Raw genomic sequence first — 20,892 nt, forward strand, 5'->3', positions numbered from 1 at the left:
TTGAACTTTTGGATATAACCATGTCGATGTCAAAGGAACGTCTTGAAATGGAGGGTAGAAATGGGAAAATGTCCAACATTAGCAGAAAGCGCCATTCTGCAAAAGTCAAGCAGAATAAGGAACAAGGAAAGCACGTTCTTCTCCAGGGGCCCAATAACCCTTCTTATCCTCTCAACGGTGTCCAAAGAATTACATTTATACCCTTTACTTTTAGATAATTAGCCGTGAAAAGGTTTCTCACTCTTCTGCTGCCAGTTCTCGGACGAATATGGTTGAAAACTGAAACCGCCATTACGAATGTCACTGGATCGAATTTTATCTGATATCTCACCAAAATTGTCTTTGTTTAGTCAGACTGAAACCGTATCTGATTATAATCGGATGCGTTTTGGTTTTTTGCCACCAAATCCTACAGATATGCAGATTTGATGGATATCCGAATCCGATTACATGTAAAAAAGTGGATTTGGTATGAGCTTTCTACCACCTGAGTCTGAATCTGTTTAAACATCCTTGCCTATCAACTGAAGCAGTCACTAGTTGATGCATTCAAGACCCGGTTTTTCAAAGAACCAGTGGACTCTGGTTAGTATCCGAATCAAATTATAAGCTATTCCATCTATCATTTTCTGTTCTATGGGTTGAACTAGTTCCACATCAGAGTTACCGGAAATGCCATAGGAGGATGGGAAACACATTTCCTAGAAAGCCATTCTCAAAAGGAAAAAACAATGCATTTCCAAAATGTGTGAGAAACACCAAAAAAATTATAGGAAACATGTTTCCCATACTGTAGGAAATGTGTTTCCCGCCCTAAAGAAAACACGCTTCCTATATTTGAGAAACATGTTTCTCATGCGTTTCCTGCATGTTTTTTCCAAGTGCTTCCCTTATATGTGATGCATGTTTCTCATGTTTGGCAAGTTTTTTTTCGTGTTAAACATTTCCCATTTGTTTTCCAATTCTTTTCCGGATCATTTTCCAATTCATTTCCCGTTTCCTCCTGCACATGCACATGAACGTCGTTTCTCATTTTCATTTCCCAAGACATTATACGCCTTTGTTTTCCTTTTTAGCAACCTTGGTCCGAATCCATGGATTCAGCCTGTTCAAACATGATTCCGATCAGCTAAGACCTTGCACCCAACCAAGAGTGTGACCCTGTTGTCCAGAAGTAAAATGGCACACACAATTTGGCAATTTCAATGTTGTCAGCATCAAAAAATCGATACGATACTGAACTGAATCAGCTTTTTTTAATAAATGTAAAAAATGCTTAAAATTAATTGTTTTAATAGTTTTAACACGTCCCATTCTGATTGACACAAAATATTTTTAAATTATTTTTTAGTAACTTGAGAATCGGTATCGGCCGATTCACCAGAAACGTTAGCCAAACGACCGATACCGATACTGACAACATTGGGTAATTTGTCTTCCCAAACGATGAATAATGCCAAACAGTTGAATAGGGTATGACTGTCGGCACAGTAAAATATTGAGCAGGGCAGGGTCAGATATTGAGTGGGATATTTTGGTAAATCACATGAACCCTGGCCCCACTTCTATAGAAGCAAACCCATAAACATAAATAGGGACAGAGCTAGAGAGGAAAGCAAACACTCAAAGAGAGAGAGAGAGAGGATGGTGAAGAAGGCAGTTCTGGTTGGTATCAATTACCCAGGCACAAAGGCAGAGCTCAAGGGCTGCGTCAACGATGTGAGGAGGATGCACAAGTGCTTGGTGGAACGCTACGGGTTCGAGGAAGAGAACATAACCATCCTGATCGACACCGATCGCTCCTACACGCAGCCCACCGGAGTCAACATCCGGCGAGCCATCACCAACCTGATCCAGCACGGCCGACCTGGAGACATCCTCTTCTTCCATTACAGTGGTCATGGCACCCGCCTTCCGGCCGAAACCGGCGAACAAGACGACACCGGATACGACGAGTGCATCGTCCCCTGCGACATGAATCTCATCACTGGTAGACACCATCCTTCTAATTTTTTCTCATATCTGCAATTCAGCCATGTTCTGGCAGTCTCACTAGTTAGATTCACAATGTTAGGAATTGGTCTGAACATGTGATGTGAGTACCATCATCGTCCAGATCGCAGCCCTTATAGAACAAGAAGCTACAGTACAGACCTAGATAAAATCCAGCATGACTTCAGACAGATCAATGAGCACATCAATAACCAATGATTAGATCCACATACCCAGTTATTAGTTTCATCTTGATAATCACTATATCTGGGTAAGACGTAGGATTGCTGATCTTTGATCACAACAGATGATAGTTTCAGTCCAACCATTGATTTTCATCATCACCATAACACCACCATCATCACCATTAACATTCTTGTCATCGTAGAAACCTGAATCTTGAATAAAAAGGGAACACTAATTGAAGAATCTGATCTTTGGTTTTCAGATGATGATTTCAGAGACTTTGTAGACAAGGTTCCACAGGGCTGCCGTTTGACCATTGTATCTGATTCATGCCATAGTGGGGGCCTCATAGACAATACCAAGGAGCAGATCGGCGAGAGCTACAAGAGGGAGACACCAGAACATAAAGGCGGTTCCTCGGGCTTCGGCTTCAAAGAATTCTTGCACCAGACGGTCACGGATTCGTTCGAGTCACGGGGGATTCACCTTCCTTCCAGCGGCCACCATCAAAGGCATCACAATTATGAAGATGATGATAGCAGCGCCGGGTACAACAGCCATGGACGTATCAAGAACAAGTCTCTACCGCTCTCGACCCTGATAGAAATCCTCAAGGAAAAGACTGGAAAGGATGACATTGATGTCGGGAAGCTGCGACCAGCATTGTTTGATATCTTTGGAGAGGATGCCAGCCCCAAAGTGAAAAAGTTCATGAAGGTGCTGCTTGACAAGCTCCAATCCAGTGACAGCAGTGGTGGATTTATGAGCGTTGTGGGAAATCTGGCTCAGCAATTTCTCCAGCAAAAGCTTGATGAAACTGATGGTGATTACGCAAAACCAGCGCTTCACGAACAAGTCCATAGCACCCAGGAAGTGTATGCAGGATCTGCTAAGAAAGCGCTGCCGGATATGGGAATTCTCATTAGCGGATGCCAGACGCATGAAACTTCAGCTGATGCCAATCCATCAGGCCGGGCTAGCGAAGCATACGGAGCACTGAGCAATGCTATCCAGACCATTCTTACAGAGAGTGATGGTCCCATCACAAACCAAGAGTTGGTGTTGAAAGCTAGAAAGATGCTTACCAGGCAAGGATTCACACAGCATCCTGGTCTCTACTGCAGTGACAGGCATGCTGATGCCCCATTTATATGTGATTAACCAGCTGCATAATTGAGGGGTGGGCAATAATGTGTGGGATGGGTTCATATGCGAGTGTGTTTTTTCTTTTTTCTGTTTGAAGTGGCCATGCGTACCAGTTTGCCTTAAAGTTACTGTGCTCTTTGTAATAAAACAAACAATGACAAAGCGTGTCCTTTTCGATCGTAAAAGAATGGTGTATGTCAACAGAAGATGACTGCTTTCAATATCTTCTTAATTTTGTGCTTTAATAATGTCAATTTTACAAGTCTGTTGTGTAAAACAAAAAATGAGCATGCATATTTCTGCATGAAAATTTTAGATTACATGATATACAATGTGACAACCCTTATGGTAGCCAGTAACACCTTGTGAGAAAAAGGAGAGCCTTTCGACACCGACCATGTCAGAAACTGTAGCTTGCAGCCTTCAAAAAGTAGCCCTAAGTTTATGTGTTCGAGGTGGTACCCCACAAAAAATTGATACAAACACCAAAAACAAATCCTTCTACAACTTCAAAGGTCAAGATCCTGAACCCATTGCAGATCTGCAAAATGAAACATTAATCAGTAACAACGTTAACATGAGACCACTAGTTGAAGTCCATCTTGAACTCATGAATGTCTTTTCTACATCAGAATGAATTAGTTCAAAGCCTGATTATTAAAACTAATGGTCACAAATTATTAAACCTGCAGACACTAACATATTACCATGCTGAATTTATGTTCAGCCTCTAAAATGCATAGAGATTCAAGGGGTTGCAAAATCCAGTTGAAGAATAACGGAACTTCGTATATGTTTAACCAAAGTATGGTTGTAAATATATGCTAACAGTCGTGTAAATTACGAAAAAGAACACTACCTTGTAGTACAGAGGGAACTGCTGGATTTGGAATGAAGAGCCCAACTATACGTTGCCTGTCTTCAGTAGTCTCTAAACGTACAACACGTAACCGAGTGTGTCTCTGATGAACCTGCTGATATAAGAAACCAATTAGCAAACATAAATCAATCTCTAATACATCAACCAAGAACTGAAAGAATCTGGTATTCCAACAATCATTTTATCTCCTGCTATAGCATTTTAATTGGTAATGAGACCTGTCTCTATTGGTCTTGAATGAAAAGAAAAGCCTGTAAATTGTGAAATCGATGGCATGATTTCTTCAATAGTCACACTTGTGCAAAACAAGGCTGGTTTCTAAAAACAAGGAATAATCCCAAAAGCCACAGGAAAGCTCTGTTATTGCACTTGAGAGATATTAATGGAAAGGGACACATTTTTCGATACTAACAATATGTTGCAGATTGCAAAATAGTAGTAAGTAATTAGGAATTTCAATCCGTCTGCTGCGTACTACACATTATTACCACTTATGTGCAGGGTGTTTCAGTCACTGCCGTAGTCATATTTATTTTGCTTCTTATGAAGTGACAAACAGTAGTTTTTCATTAAGAAAATAAAAAGTTTCCTTTTCCTACCTGTCTTTTCTGCTCCTTTCACATTATTAAAGCATTTGAGTCAACCAAAATTTGAAGCTGAAGCTATAATCTAAGATTCAAGATAATCTGGAATTCTCCAGCAAATTGTCTCTTGTTTCTAGCATAAAAAGCAATTGACAAGAGCTGAACCCAGTCATAACCAGAATATCAGCTTGATTTGAAAGACCCTAACTTCTAACGTAATGCAGACTTCATTGTGACACCACATTTGAACTCACTATATTCCCTGACCATACTTCAATTTTCATCACCAGATTTGAGCCCAATATCCTGATCCAAGGTGCCAAACTCAAACGCTCAGTGCATGTGCTTGATCTGAACCCAATATATGACATTAAGACAGCAACGATATAAATAAGCATAAAAAACGCTCTTGAACCTCATCCTAAAATGGACTACAACCTGCGATTATCTAATGAAGCAAATTTAACTTGAATTACTCTAAACCTAATTGTGACACCATATTGAATCAAATGAGAGCCACATGGACCCAATTTTCAACATTAAATTTGAACTTGATTCAAATCATAATATGAAGCTGATAAGAAGCACTATATCACCCTAAACACACCCCACCTGTAACAAACCCGAACCCAATGGTAATATCAAAACAGCATCTACGCGTAATCAGCAAACAGAACACAAAATTGCAACTTGGACTATTACAAGTACCATACAAGTTACAAGACCATAGATGTAATTCCAAATTCACCTGTGGGAAATTGAAGGCGATGAACCAAAACAGCATCTATACATAATCAGCAGCCAGTAAAAAATTAATTAAGTCTTTGCTCTTAACAAGAAAACCAGGAGTTTCCACTCTCCTGCTGTCCATTGTTAAGCATTTTCTATTGGAGAGGAAGACAAAAGAATTCAGAGATTCTTTATGTCACAGACATGTCAGAGGAACTCATGAGATTCAAATTCATCATCAGCGGTTCGCTTTCAGATTAAAAAACTTTTTGCTACCTTCTGACAACCAAGTATTTGTCTTCTATATGAAGCCACAAAAGAAATTATTTATCCCCCCAAACTGATAATGCATTGTTCAACGGATCATGAACTTCAAAGGGCTTGGGTTAAGAGGGAGTGGACATTTGCCTGATGAAATAAATGCTAGTCAAGGATTCAGTGTCACCCACACAAAGTGTAGAATATGTAAGAGGTAAAAAATAATTCGAACGGTATCACTTGTCATAGCAAAGTCATGGAATAACACACAAGCAAATATGTGCAGTTGCTATTTCAAAGTCATAACCAACATAGACTACCAATGCCATCATTTTAGCAGTATCAGCTCATCATGCTACAAGGAAGAAAAATCAAAGCTGTGACAAGGGGATGTTAAAAGTTTTTTTTTAATAATTTAACATGATAGTCACTAGACTACAATAGAAGATCTCAAGTGATTGAATCATACTATTAAAAAAAACTTCAAAAATAAAATTCAAATACTACAATGTACGCAGCAAGCAGGTTATGAGAACATATACCTGCTTAGAGAGGGCTTTTTCAATAGTTCCCCACACAGGAAGAATAAGGCCTCCTAAAACACTAACTTCTTGTAGTCTCCTTCCAACAGTACAGAAATTGCCATTCTTACATTTAGGTCCATGCATGCACTGTAATGTAAATTAGGAATAGACATATCATTTCAACCGACATTTTGGTTACAGAAAGGCATGAAGAACAACTTTCAGTACCAAAACTTTATCAGTTCTTAATAACGGTGATGCCTTCAAATCTCTGTTTCGAACTGTTGCATATGCACAAAGTTTCACAATGACAACATTTCATGCATGGTATTTCACCAATCTTGCATGGTGGCAACATTCAGTTGAGGAAAAACTGTAAAGCATACAAACAAACAGAAGCATAAAAAATTTTGAAAGAAGCAAGTTGTAAATATGCCTTTCAATCATTTAGTTTGAAAACAACACTAGATTTCTAAAAAACCTGAAAGAGTTTTCCTTCGTGGAATTTGGATACTAATAGTTCAAACACATGCATATCAACCAATTTCCACAATTAAAGTTGTTGCAATTATCCCATGGGAAATGCAGAATTTGAAAGATGCAGTCAAAATAAATTGATGCAATAGTTGATCTTATGATTAACATATCTCACTAAAATTATTGTGCAACACTTTCCTGAAGGTCAACAGAAAAGATAATCAAGAAACATTTCATAAAATGGTTGGACAAAAAAAATCTGAAGTGTTTGGAGAGCAGAAAGAAGTATCGCTCGTGGTGAAATTACTCACCTGCTTAGAAGACATGTTGTATTCTTCCTGCCAACCCTTCCGAGCTTTCTCCAGTGAAGGTACTTTTCTATACTTACTTTGAAGCTCTTCTAAAGGCATTTCTCTTGACCACCAAATAAAGGATAAAATAGATTTTTTTTAATGTTTATCTAAGACAAAATGGAAAGGTTAAAGCCTAATGAAAATATCTTCTCATACCTTACAGCTTCTCCAACTGCAGGACGAAACATTTTGAACATATCCGAACCAGAGGTAGAGCTAGTAAGATATGAAGCAAACAAATAGAAATGTGAGACAAGTATTCAGAAAACAAATTCCAAAACAGAAAAGAATTATTTCTTGATAAAACTTCCATAACAAAATGTCGCACTGATTCCTAAAGTAAAAGAAGAAATTTATCATTATAAAACTAACTTGTGATATAGGCTTCCTTCTGTTTTTTTGGTGGTGGGGTAGGGTATTAAGTGAAGTAAAGCCTACACTGAAAAATATGACCAAAGGATAACCAATCAAAAGTAGAGACACCTCTGCTTAATGTGGCACTGAACCACCGTAAAGCATGACACTGCTCTCTTGATTTACATAGACGTTGTTAAAAGAGAATATTTATGGGTTTGGGTAGCAATATGTAATTATGGCAAATTAGATTGTCTCCTTTTGTAAACTAATTTTAACTAATCCCTTTAAGAAGGGATTAGTGATTAATGAGAGAACGACTCTCTCTCTCTCTCTCTCTCTCTCTCTCTCTCTCTCTCTCTCTCTCTCTCTCTCTCTCTCTCTCTCGATTTCCCTCTTTCTGCCTGTGGGTCGGCTGGTCGCTGGATCTAGGTCTGGCAGCCAGGCCCCTTTCAGGCCTGATTCAACACGGTATCAGAGCTGGACCCTCATCTGGGATTCCACTGATGATCGGTGATGTTGAAGATGCTCGTGGCGTGTGGATTCTACTGTTGATCGGTGATGTTGAAGATGATCGTGGTGTGTGGATCGTGGAGAAGATCAGATCGAGTGGAGATCTGATGCAAAAAGTCGTGGAATCAGATCGAGTGGAGATCTGATCTGTCAAAGGTCATGAAGAATCAGATCAAGCAGAGATCTGATTTGTTGAAGGTCGGGAAAAAAAATTTTGTGGCAGATTCAGATTAGGAATTGCAATCAGGCCTCGCATGGAAACTGGTTGTGGATTAACGTGGTAGAGTCAAACCATATATCAGATCTGACTTAAAGTCACGACAAATCTGACGTGAAATTTTTTTTCCTGGTCACAGATCAGATCTGGGTTGGTCTAAAAATTTTTTTGTGAAGATTGTGATCAGATAACACCTGAATCTTCTCTAGGGAGACTGTATACGTGCAGGTCCTGTCTGGTGGCTTGTTGAGTCTCAATCAATTTCTTGGAGAATATAAAGCCTTTGCAAACCTTTTTTCTTATGGGTCTTCTGTCAAGCTAGATGACTCCAACTATGCCAGGTGGTCCCGGACTTTTATGATGTCTGTTTCAGGTCATCGAAAAAAGCATATTCTATTAGAACAGGAACCAGCAGATAAATCAGGAAAATATAGCACATGGGATGAAGATAATGATATCGTTATGTCTTGGATTATAAACAGTGTATTGCCTCATAGTTGACGGTCTTATTTACTATACCTCCGCTAAACAGATGTGGGACAATCTTTGAGATACGTACTCCCACGAAACCAATGTTAGTTGCATCTTGCAAGTTGAGCAGGAGATTTATCAACTGCAGCAAGGAGATCAAACGTTGTCTCAATATTATGCATCTGTAAAATCTGCTTTTGAAAGGTTGAATACACACAGGCCTCTATGTTGTACAAAGCAGAAGTCCCATCAGGAGCAAACCATGGTTGCAAGATTTCTTACTAGGCTATCATCTGAATTTTCTGTTGCCAAGGTTCATATGTTGACTGGATCTGATGTCCCGACTCTTGCCGAGGCTTACAACCGCCTAAGCAAATTAGCTATCACTCTTCCACAGACTCAGTCTGATTCACAAGCATCTGCTCTTGTAGTCACCCCGGGTCGTGGAAGAGGAAATTTCCTAAATACTCATGAAAGAGGTCGAGGTAGACTTCAGTGTACCTTCTGTGGAAAATTGGGACATCTTGAAGACGGGTGTTGGGACAAAAATGGTCGACCCCCTTCTCAGACATCAAACATGTCCAAGGCTCAAGTTGCAAAGCTTGACACAGAGACTCCCACTGACTCCTCCAATAATTTGGTCACTCTTAGTCGTGCAGAGTACGAAGAATTAATGTCTCACCGCCCATCTAGATCGGGCACAGTTACTCCCATTGTTGATGTTGCTTGCTCCGCAGGTGATGGATCAAATTACCAAGGTAGTAGATGGATTATTGATTCAAGTGCCTCTAGGTACCTATGTGGGACGTCTAAGAAATTTTCTAAGTTAGATCCCATGTGTAAACATCACAATGTTGTCCTTGTCGATGGGAGCTCATCACCCATTGCGGGTCAAGGAAATGTTTCCATCTCTCCGTTACTTCAGTTGACAAAAGTGTTATTAAAAGCGTGCCTCAAGGCGCAAAAAGCGCGCCTCGCCTCAAGGCGAGGGCCTTTGTGCCTTGAGGCACAAGCATAAAGCGCAAATGCCCCAAGGTGTGCGCCTCATACGCCTTGAGGTGCACGCCTCGGAGCGAGGCGCTCCTCAAGGTGAGGCGTATACGCCTCTCACTTTTAATCCTATTTATTCATCCATTCATTCAGAGAGAGAGAGAGAGAAAGACCTACTGGAGCATGCCGCGGACGGTGAGGGTGTTCCATCGCATGATGGTGCGATGGCACTTGCAGAGGCGGAGGGCCTCGAGGGTCCGCTAGTGGAGCTTTCGGGTCCCTGGCAGCCCTCTCACCAGCGTTATGTACAGGTGGGGGCTCCACTCGATACCCACCCTCGCCTTGAAGAAATTGAACGCGTTGTTCATCTCTCTCTCTGTGAAAACAGCCAAGGTGAAGAGTGAAAGGGGTTGAGGTTGAGAGGTTGTGCCAAAATGATTAAAAGTGGGATGTGAAAATGAAAGAACACAAAGGTCAAGTTTCCTGAGTGAAGCTGCAAATCAAGGCAAAAACAGGGGTATTATTTTAAAGACCCGAAGAGATTTTGAAGGGTACCATCACCCCTGGGTAGTAACTGAGTAGCTTGACTGACTGACTTTGGTACAGAACTTTTAGACAAAGATGATGGGGTCAGTAGAATATGTTTATTGAAAATATGTTTATAGGAACGTGAATTAAGGTATGTTGAGTCTTTTTTGGTGGAATCGGATACGCATTCGATATTATCCATTTGTTGTAGAATTGCCTAATTTTTTTAGGGGGGTGTTGGCAGTGGATCGAGAAAAAGGGAGTTCAATTCAGGATTCGTGTCGGCCCTGTATTGTTTGGCCAACAATTCAGGTGAATGACCAATACCGATACTCAAGTGAATAGTTTTAAATTGACTAAAAAATAATTAAAAAAGATTACATGTCAATCAAAACGTGACATGTTAAATTTATTAAATTAATAGTAAAATAATAATTTTAAGTATTTTTTATATTTATTAAAAAATAACCGATTCAGGGTAAAAGGTATCTATTTTCTGCCGATACGATACGACAACCCTCTTTGAAGAGAGTTGGCAAACCAACTGCTAAGTGAGCTCGGCAAACAGGACTGAGCAGCTCATGTAGTACGAGCCTAGTCAAACACCCACTATTCGGCTTGACTCAAACTTATTTAGGATTGTCTAAATGAGCATACGTGATACAAAAAATAATATGTTGGCTCAATTAGTTGGTCGGTATTCTTGTAGCCAATGGGTCATGGTTCCATTCTCATCACGGACCTTTAAAAAATTTCAGTTATTTAAACTAAATGAGCTAGCACGAGTTGAGCTCAAACTCAACTTGAATCATCTGAGCCAGAATTAAGGGTGTCAAGAGGTCGGGTTTCGTTGGATTCAAGTGTGTTCAAACCCAAATTTGATTTATGATACTGGTACCGAGTCCGGATTCTGGTTTAGTGAGACCTACCACGAGAATTCATAGTCGAACCATATAGGAATTGCATAACCAAACTCTAACCATAACCAGTAAAATAATATCATTTATATTTTTTACATTGAAAAGTTGTGGATCTTAGTCGAAACTGGGGTTCTAATCGGACCATATATTAGTCAGTGTTTTTGAATTTGACCCAGGTTCTAATCGGACCTCCTTGTTTATCACCATACCTTGACCCCATATGGTTTGGTACGGGTGTTGGTGCAGGAAAGATGCATCATGTTTTTCATGTATATTATTTTTTCACCAGTGAAATTACTGATTTTAAGTTGGTTGTTGCTTTATCAATAAAGCAATTTTTATTTATTTATAATTTTAAATATTTTTTATAGTTTTTTTTAAATTTAAAAAAAAAAATTGAGGCTTCCGCTTTACGCCTCGCCTTAGATTTTGATGGAGTGCCTCGCTACGCCTCAACGCTTTTCACAACACTGGTTGACAGATGTGCTCCATGCTCCTTCCTTTCCTCAGAATTTATTATCAGTTAGCCGTATTGCAAAGGAGCACAATTGTAGAGTGATCTTTGATCCTTTGTGTTTCAGGATTTGCTGACGGGGAAGAGTATTGGTGGAGGCTATGAAGAAGGAGGTGTCTACTATCTACATCAACCACTTGGAGTCGTGCACACCATGTCTGAGTCATTCTCTAGTTCTTATCAATGGCAGCTTCGTCTTGGTCATGTCCCGTTGCCAAAACTTCGTCGACTTCTTCCTCAGATTCCACCTTCTGCCTCATTCCAGTGTGAAGCTTGTCAATTGGGTAAACACCACAGGAGTTCTTTTCCTTCCAGTCAAAGTCCATCGGGTCAAAGGTTGTTTGAGCTTCTTCACGTTGATGTATGAGGGCCTAGTAGAGTTTCCAGTAGGTCAGAGTGTCGTTATTACTTAGTCATTGTCGATGATTTTTCCAGATTGTCATGGGTGTTTTTAATAAAAGACAGATCGAAAGTTCCTTCGATCCTTATGTCTCTCATTATTGAAATAAAAACTCAATTTGATTCTCTTGTCAAGATTATTCGCACTGACAATGCTCTTGAGTTTAAAACCAATGGGTTACAACTGTTTTATAGAAATCGTGGCATTCGACCTCAAACTACTTGTGCCCATACCTCCCAACAAAATGGGGTAGCTGAAAGGAAGCATAGACATCTTCTAGATGTTGCACGCACCCTTATGTTACAATCAAGCATGCCTCCATCATATTGGGGAGATGCCATTCTTACAGCTTGCTACCTTATTAATTGCATGCCGTCATCCTCGTTGGGAGAACAAATTCCCTTGAAAATCCTATATCCCAATGCACATCTTTTCTCGATCTCTCCCAAGGTGTTTGGGTGTGTTTGCTTTGTTCATAAACTAGGGCCTCATCGAGACAAATTGTCTGCTCAAGCCATAAAGTGTCTTTGTGGGCTATCCAAGAAACCAAAAGGGGTACCGGTGCTATGATCCCATTTCTCGTAGGGAGTATGTCAGTACGAATGTATCTTTTTTTCAGTCTGTTCCTTTCTTTTCAAGTACCGCCTCCAGATTACAATGCGATCAGGGAGATGCTATGCCTTTACCTATCCCACCTCTTCCCTTGGAGTCAATTCCTATAAGCTTTCCTATCTCACACACTCGAACGCATTATCATGACCCTCCTGTGGTCTACTCTCGTAGATCTCCTCTGAAATCAGAACCTACACTACCTGCTTCCTCAAAAGTAAGTCCTTCTGCCATGATTGAAGTCTCTACTGTGGATGATGACTTGCCCATTGCTATCAGGAAAGGTAAAAGGCAATGCACTTTACATCCCATTTCTAAGTTTGTTACAGATGCAAGACTTGGGAGTCATATGAAGAAGTTCATCATAGCTCTATCTGTTGCATCTCTTCCGCTTAATCACCATCAGGTAGTATTAGACCTCAAATGGAAAGTAGCTATGCAAGAAGAGATGGATGCCTTAGTTTCACGAAATACCTGAGAGTTGGTTACTCCTCCTGTTGATGCTAATATTGTCGGGTGTAAGTGGGTCTACACCATTAAGTACAATTCAGATGGCTCAATCGAACGTTACAAAGCCAGATTGGTGGCAAAAGGGTATACACAGACGTACGGGGTAGACTTCTTTGAAACTTTTTCTCCAGTGGCTCGCCTTAGCACTATTCGGATTGTTATATCAATGGTTGTACATAATTGATGGAGTTTATGTCAGTTGGATGTGAAGAATGCATTTTTGTATGGTGATTTGTCTGAGACTGTGTATATGCAACAACCTCCGGGGTTTGAGGTTCAGGGGGAGTGTTACCAGGTGTGCAAGCTAAAGAAAGCAATATATGGTCTAAAGCAAAGTCCACGTATGTGGTTCCAGAAGTTGTCTGAGAGTATGTCTACATTTGGCTTCAACAGGTCAGCATCAGATCACTCATTGTTTGTTAAGAAAACTCCCACGGGTGTTATGGTTATGGTTGTATATGTGGATGATATTATACTCACAGGAAGCAATACAAAGGATATCTCTGATACCAAAGCTCATCTTCAGAAGCACTTTGTTACCAAAGATCTTGGTCCTCTTAGATATTTCTTGGGTATAGAGGTGGCTCAAAACAGTGAGGGGTTAGTTCTATCACAGAGGAAGTATGTACTTGATTTGTTGCAGGAAACAGGAATATTAGGAGCCAAACCTGCTAATATTCCAAATGGATCCTAAACTTCACATGTTTGATGAACAAGCAGTAGAAGTTTCAGGTCTCTAGTTGGTAAACTCCTATACGTTACAGTGACAAGACCATATATTTCCTTAGTTGTGAGCAAGATAAGCCAGTTCATGGATAAACCAACCCAAGTGCATTGGCAGGCGGCAATGATGATTCTCAGGTATTTAAAATCTTCTCATGGAAAGGGACTACTATACAAACCAAGCTCCTCTCTCGATATAATTGCCTATTCTGATGATAACTATGATGGAGACATTAATGATAGAAAGTCCACTACGGGGTTATGTGTGTTTATAGGTAAAAATTTAATTACCTGGAGAAGTAAAAAGCAGACGTAGTAGCCCGATCTAGTGTTGAGTCAGAATATAGAGTCATGGCTCAAACTGCAACTGAAATGATATGGGTTAGATCAGTTCTTAGAGACCTACAGGTAAAGACCGCAATGCCAATGGTGATGAGATGTGATAACAGAAGAGCCACCTACATTGCTAACAATCTGGTGTTTCATGAGAGGACGAAACACATTGAAATTGATTGTCACTACATACAAGATCTAGTGCAGATAGGACAAATCTCTACTTGTCATGTTGCTTCAGAGGATCAAGTTGTTGATGTGTTTACTAAACCTCTTGCTAGTGTGGGCTTTCTTCGATGTTGTGACAAGTTGAGCATGATAGATATATATGCTCCAGCTTGAGGGGGAGTGTCAAAAGAGAATATTTATGGGTTTGGGTAGCAATATGTAATTATGGCAAATTAGATTGGCTCTTTTTATAAACTAATTTTAACTAATCCCTTTAAGGAGGGATTAACGAGAGAACGACTCTCTCTCTCTCTCTCTCTCTCTCTCTCTCTCTGCCTGTGGGTCGGTTGGTCGCTGGATCTAGGTCTGGCGGCCAGGCCCCTTTCAGGCCTGATTCAACAGACGTGATCTCAAAAAACAAACTATCCTTTGAATTACATTCATCATGCTTTGTTCACTATTTTCATGAGTAAAAGTCGAGTCCAACATGATGTTTTAGGCATAGTGGCCAATCACTGATATTTTGAAAATATCATGATATTAATATTTGTTTGTAACAGACAAAAGAACATTAAAATATCATGATATTTTCAAAATATTGCCAGAACATATATTATCACAATATTTTTGTGAGATTTTTGAAAAAAAAACTATTATTTTTATATATTTATATATTTATACATTTTTATTTTATTTATTTTACATTTTTACAACTTTTCTAACTATTTTGTATCTTTTCGTAAGAAAAAATAATACATAACCTATTATCTATATATCTTTTATTATTCTTTACATTTTTTCAATTTTTAAAACTTCCATGATTTTCTCGAGAAAAAACTTGCCAAGAAATTGCTGAGAAAGATACTGGTGACTATCGTTTTAGGTCATTTTAGAACCATCCTCTTCTTCATGAACTGTGAGCCATTGATTTTTGACTTCTTAAAAGTTGATCCTTATGATATAGCAGCTATGTCACACGGAATCTTCTAACAGGGCACCACACCCGAGTCGCACCCGCACCCAGGCAGGTGCGACACTTGGACACAGCTTCCTTTGTGCTAGGTGAAGTCAACCACACTGAGGTCCATTTCTATCCAAAAGTATATTTAGTTAACCCTAATCAAGTTCATTTTTATCTATATTATATATATAAATACATAAATGCACACAAATACACATAGTGTTAACTTAAAAGTGTTAAAATATATATATATATATATATATATCCTCCCCGCACCCAAGTTTTTTTAAAGTGCCGCATCGCCGTACCCGCACCCATACCCGTACCCGCACCCGCACCCACACCTATGTGACATAGTATAGCAGTTGCATTCTACTAGGTTAGTGAGTACCAACCATCTCAACTGGTTCATTCATTTACCATTTTTATACATCCCACATGTTCAAGAATGACATAATATTTTACATCTTTCCAATTATGCTCCCCAACCACCTTGAGTTTCAACAATTTTCAGATTTCAGAGGCCCTATGAATGACAAGAAATTAATTATTAGGTTCAGTGTTTTTCATGGAGATCCACTGCTCTCGTGGAATAGTATGTCGTAATGGATACTTCAATCTACTACCACAGCTTGAATGATGGCAAAGATAGTGTTGCTTAGGTGGGTGCTAAATGTAAGAACCACAAATTTTACACAAAAAACTTAAGAATTATGTGGATTTGGGCCTAGGATCCGTTATTGGACCCAAAAGAAAATTTCGGATATTAGAATATTTTAGTAATATTATATAATTAAATATTTAAAGAAATTAAATACTTCAAATACTCAGTTCAGACCCAAGTGGATCCAACCTTTGGGTCCACTGCTGTTTAAGCGACCCGGACCCAAATCAAATTTGGGTCCAGCATTTCGGGTCGTGGTTCGGACCCGGACCCGATCCACCCCCCCTGTTAAAATTTAAGAGGGGTTAATAAAGGGGGGGGCAACCCGATATGGGTTGCCCGATAAAAAGTTTTGAGAGGGGAAAACCCTCTCCCCTGAGTTATCGGGTGTTAGGGTTCAGCCGAACCCTAACACATAAGGAGATGCGAGTTGGGGGAGCGCACCGCAGCCGCCGGGAGGAGGAGGAGCTCCTTCCTTTTCGGGAGACCACCCACCTACAATAGGGGGACCCCGAACCTCTCTTTCTCTCTCTCACTCTCTTCTACCTCTCTAAACTTCGAATCAACCTCCGATCTCGGGCTGCAGCTCGAGGCCTTGCAGTGAGGAGCCAACCTCGCAGGTGGTGGTGCTGTCCAGGCCGACCGACCCTCTGGTGGATGCCGCAACAACCTCGCCGGATAATGGTAGGTTACTGTTTTTTTTATTCTGTGTAGGTAGCTCGCGTGCTCGGGGTATGAGTGAGTGGGGGAAAAGAACATCCCCAAATCACGAGTGGTGTGGTGACAGTTGGGGATTTCTACAAACGCAATGTCCATGAGTAGATCTCCCTGATTGTTTCTTGGGAGTTTGGGGTCAAGTATGAAGGGTTGTCCGATTATCCCCAAATCAACTAATTTGGGGGATCTCGGTTGTTGAGAGAAAAAAATATATTTTAAATAAAAAAAAAAATAGAACCCCAAATCTAAACTGGGAATCTGGGGTTTATCTTCCCAGATCGTTATATTGTATAAAGTTATGGAACCTGTATTCAGTGTTATGCAAATAGTTTTTTTTATTGTATGATGTAACTTCGATTATGCTAAAAAGTAAAAAGAAAAAAATTCTGGAAATCCTTATTACATGATTATTCTTTGAACTAAATTATGGTCGGCATACGTGTAACCTGTCGAAATGGGGCAGAATGGGTTATAATAGGGAAAAGTTGTAAATTAATCCCCTAGTATGATTCAGTCTGTAGTTGGGTAAGAGAAATTAAGTTTTGCTTTTCTCACAAAAGAAAATATACATAAAGAGGTTAGCCACGCCCTTGGTATGATAATTTTGAATGTTCATTTGTATCCTATTAAATTGTTACAAGTTCTTTTGGTTATGTGTAACTGGATTAACAAGTAGGAAGTTTTAGGTTTTTTTTTTTTTACATCAGTATATGACCTGTAATATGCAGCCTCTATGAGCTGTCTATGTTAGAGGAATGGGGATCATGAGGGTTGGTGTACTATGTTCTGGAAAATTTTCAGTAACAGAAATGATGCATTCGGGTAGACTGACACACAGTCTGTATACGTATGACCATGCTTGAATACCGTAAGGATCTGGACATTTGTTCTCATATGATTAATCAATGTAAATGCATGTTTAAATCCTGTGTTTTTAGTTTGAATTACTTATGATAAACCCAGGTGCTGCCCATGTTTGAGTCTTGTATATGTCCAGTAGTTGTTCTTTTGTTTTTGTTGGTTCTGCATATTACATGTTGTTTAATACTTAATAATCCTGTAAAATGCAGTAGAATGGCTGAAACCATTGTTGGATGTATATGCGGTATGAGGGCTGAACTGAAAAAAATAGGGGTGTTTAGTTCATGCGGCTAAATAAATTCTTGGTTCTTTCCTTTATTTTCTGTGTAACACACCGTACTGTACTTCACTTAGTTAATCTGTGGGATATAGTAGAATGGCTGAGTGATTCATATTGGATTTTTATTTTTGAATTCCTGTGTTGTATAACTGAAATAGGTAGAATAAGTTACATGCTCTGTTATTTTCGGCATGTATTGTGATGCACATCAAAAGGATTTGTTTTGGTATATTGGCTGTAGACACTGCATATGTTAGTTTCGACAATTGTAATTAGTTCGAGATCTTTAGGAGATGCCTATTTTCCCTTTGACATGTTGTAAATGGTATGCATAGAAATCTCACGTTCCTATTAAGGAACTATCAATAGTGGGTTTGTGAATGTGCAAATTATCATTTTAGTAAATTTTATCACCATGGATCCTTATAAAGGGCCGAGCTAAGTTAATGACGATTCCAGTCAAAGAGAGTTGTAACCACTCTTTTAGTTTAAGAAAACCATGGTAGTGATTGATAAATAAGAATAAATTTTCATCTATGTGTGGTTGTTATGGTTTAAGGCTGGCATGTGAATCACCAGGTACTGGAAGGCTTTACCTTGGTACTCAAGTTAAAAAGGGTTAATAACCACATAAATTTTAACATCCATGCTTGACTGGTTTAGAGGCACCAGAGCACTTTAGGTGGGTTATGCAATAAATATAACAAAGGATTGTGATGGTTTTATACCCGGGTAAATAAACTAAGGATGGGAATTCTACTGCCGTGGTAGTAGAAGGAAGTTGGGGAAATGCCCTGTACTTCGGGAAATAAATTTAAATAAAAAGAGTAACCCACTCAGTTTCAGGCTTACCTTGGAGAGGGTAGGTGGTACAAAACTCTGGGGACATGTGTTTAGTTTCGAGCGTAAAGCGACTCGTTGGTCCCAGTCCTCAGAGTCGGGGGACCCGGACTACCAATTGTGTCCTAGGCGGTAGTTTCATGTTCTTCTGCAGAAGTTCGGGATGCATCCTGTTTTGGTTTTGGCCTTTGGGAGTTTCTCTCGGTCACTGGCCGCTCCCTTGGGATTTCAGTCACAGTTAGAATGTTCGGGTAAATAATACAACCCTGAATAATATACCCCCGGACATTCTCTTCTGTGATGGTTGCCTTGGCCCGTGTGTACCCGCGGGATAAGAAAAGATAAACATTAATTAGAACAGTTAGGTATCACTATGTTGGAGTCATTAAAGAGACATTTGCATACTCTTTCATCATGCTTTATACTCGGTATTTATGATGAAGCGACATCCTAAACTCTGCATAGATTAGTTAATTGAATTCATATTAAAGATGTTATGTTGATGTTATTCATGTTAGTGTAAGTTCTGCTTTAATTGCTTAATACCTTACCTGCTTAATTGTTGTAGTCGCATAAACTGTTTCTTTGTGCTTAAGTATAACTGTTACATAATCTACCTTTCTATTTAGACATATGTCTGTTATTGCTGTTGCTTCGAATTCCTTAGGTGTTTATGTTTAGACTGAAATTTAAATACGACACCCACATCACACACCTGACACATGATCTACTTGCAAGAATAATTACAGTTTTCCTACTTAGACGTGGTAGTCTAATTCCTATAATTTCTATTAATTTCAGGAGAAGAGTAGTTTTATGAGCGATGCGGGATGAGGCGCTGACCGAGACTTGATCCATTTGTTCCCTGGCGGTTCTGCTTACTTTCAGATTGAGATTTTTGTTTTGAGACTAAATGTGAAAACTCTGATGTTGGATTTTATTATTATTGAAGTGGAAATAAATGGTGTGGTTTGCTTTTTCCTTCCTGTATTGTTCTGAAATGCTTAACCCGAGAATTATTAGTTGTTTCCGCTTGGAAAAAAAAATCCCTAAAAATTTGGGTTAAATTTTGGGGCGTTACACTAAATGACATGGTAGCAACTAGCTTTGCACTGATACCAACACATTGTGACAATGGAGGCACAAATTTGACAGACTAAGAATCTAGAGCTTCATGCAAGGATGAAATATATTGAAGACCCCATTGTTACTATCTACATTAAGAACCTTTTTCATTAGCACCATCTTCAAAGCAATTAACAATTTTCTTCATGGAAGTTGACTGACTTGTCTTGATATTGCTCCTCTCCATGCTTCGTATTAGTGCATCCAGAGTTGAAAGGTCTACATTTTAATCATATGCTTTGTGTATGCATTTCACAATGTCATTTATTCTTCACTCGTGTATGCCCTACGCCTATTGCATTTCACAGTGTCATCTATTCTTCACTCGTGTATGCTTATAGGGAGAATATGACACTATTTCATTCCTTTATTTTGTATTTTGAAGGTAATAGTAGGTATCTTCAATCTTTCTCGTCTCATATATATGTAATTTGTTTAATTCATTATAGACTTCTTGCCTCAAAGAAACACGGCTTTCAAACTCCAAAGTTCTAATGCTTCGCATACATGAGTTGTTTATTGAGATCTTTCAACATGACGATCATGGACACTACGGTAATGAAACAACCTTCAAAAGGTGTAAGGAATCACAATAGGCACTAAGGGAAAATAAAATAGCACTAAAGCACAATCTCACAATGTAAGATCTCGTGTTTTCGGATCTTAGTCAATTCATGAAAATTTTGAAATTTGGCAAGTCTGGTAAGAAAATCGTTTGAGGCTCGAGTTTTAGACCGAGGTCTTAGAGTTTGGGTTTGACCCAAGTCTCATCAACAAGGTCTAGACAAGCCAATCGAAGTGTGGCAAAGAGTTTTAATTTCAACTTTTAAATTCAAGCGAAATTCAAGCAAAATTCAGGTTATTTTCAGGCGAAATTCGGAATTTGATATTCATGTAATATATCATTAGATGCGCCTCGAAATTCTGAGCGCAATGGCATTTTACTTTTTCAAATTCGAGTTCTGGTTGGCCCGAAAATTGCGTTTTTCTAAAATTTTAGCAGTTTGTTGAAACGGATCCGAAATTGGATCGGATTGCATCCAAGGCGTAGGATCCAAATTTCTA

At 39.2% G+C, this 20,892-nt stretch overlaps 2 protein-coding genes across 2 annotated transcripts in view; one reads left to right on the forward strand and one right to left on the reverse strand.

The window, feature by feature from the left end:
* The first annotated feature begins 1,632 nt into the window (after positions 1-1,632).
* LOC149844772 (metacaspase-5-like) lies at positions 1,633-3,527 on the forward strand. The gene is made up of 2 exons (XM_089995269.1): positions 1,633-1,990; positions 2,441-3,527. Exons 1-2 carry the CDS (start codon positions 1,645-1,647, stop codon positions 3,337-3,339), a joined length of 1,245 nt encoding a protein of 414 aa, XP_089851395.1. The 5' UTR covers positions 1,633-1,644; the 3' UTR covers positions 3,340-3,527.
* Positions 3,528-3,539: 12 nt separating this feature from the next.
* Positions 3,540-20,892, reverse strand: part of LOC149844773 (protein FORGETTER 1-like) — an 83,180-nt gene continuing 65,827 nt past the window's right edge. Inside the window, exons 28-32 of the mRNA XM_089995268.1 lie at positions 7,286-7,345; positions 7,088-7,190; positions 6,318-6,446; positions 4,184-4,295; positions 3,540-3,865 (exon numbers count right to left, since the gene is read on the reverse strand). Of these exons, the coding sequence (XP_089851394.1) occupies positions 3,834-3,865; positions 4,184-4,295; positions 6,318-6,446; positions 7,088-7,190; positions 7,286-7,345 (436 nt within the window). The 3' untranslated portion in view covers positions 3,540-3,833. The remainder of the gene's footprint in view (positions 3,866-4,183; positions 4,296-6,317; positions 6,447-7,087; positions 7,191-7,285; positions 7,346-20,892) is intronic.

Source organism: Nuphar pumila, chromosome 2, assembly GCF_984573655.1.
Source record: "Nuphar pumila chromosome 2, dmNupPumi1.hap1.1, whole genome shotgun sequence".
NCBI lineage: Eukaryota > Viridiplantae > Streptophyta > Magnoliopsida > Nymphaeales > Nymphaeaceae > Nuphar > Nuphar pumila.

Bases quoted from the DNA above. Each gene is read 5' to 3' on its own strand.
- LOC149844772 (XM_089995269.1), top strand. From the start codon at position 1,645: ATGGTGAAGAAGGCAGTTCTGGTTGGTATCAATTACCCAGGCACAAAG. The intron at 1,991-2,440 runs GTAGACACCATC...TTTGGTTTTCAG, and splicing joins CGACATGAATCTCATCACTG to ATGATGATTTCAGAGACTTT.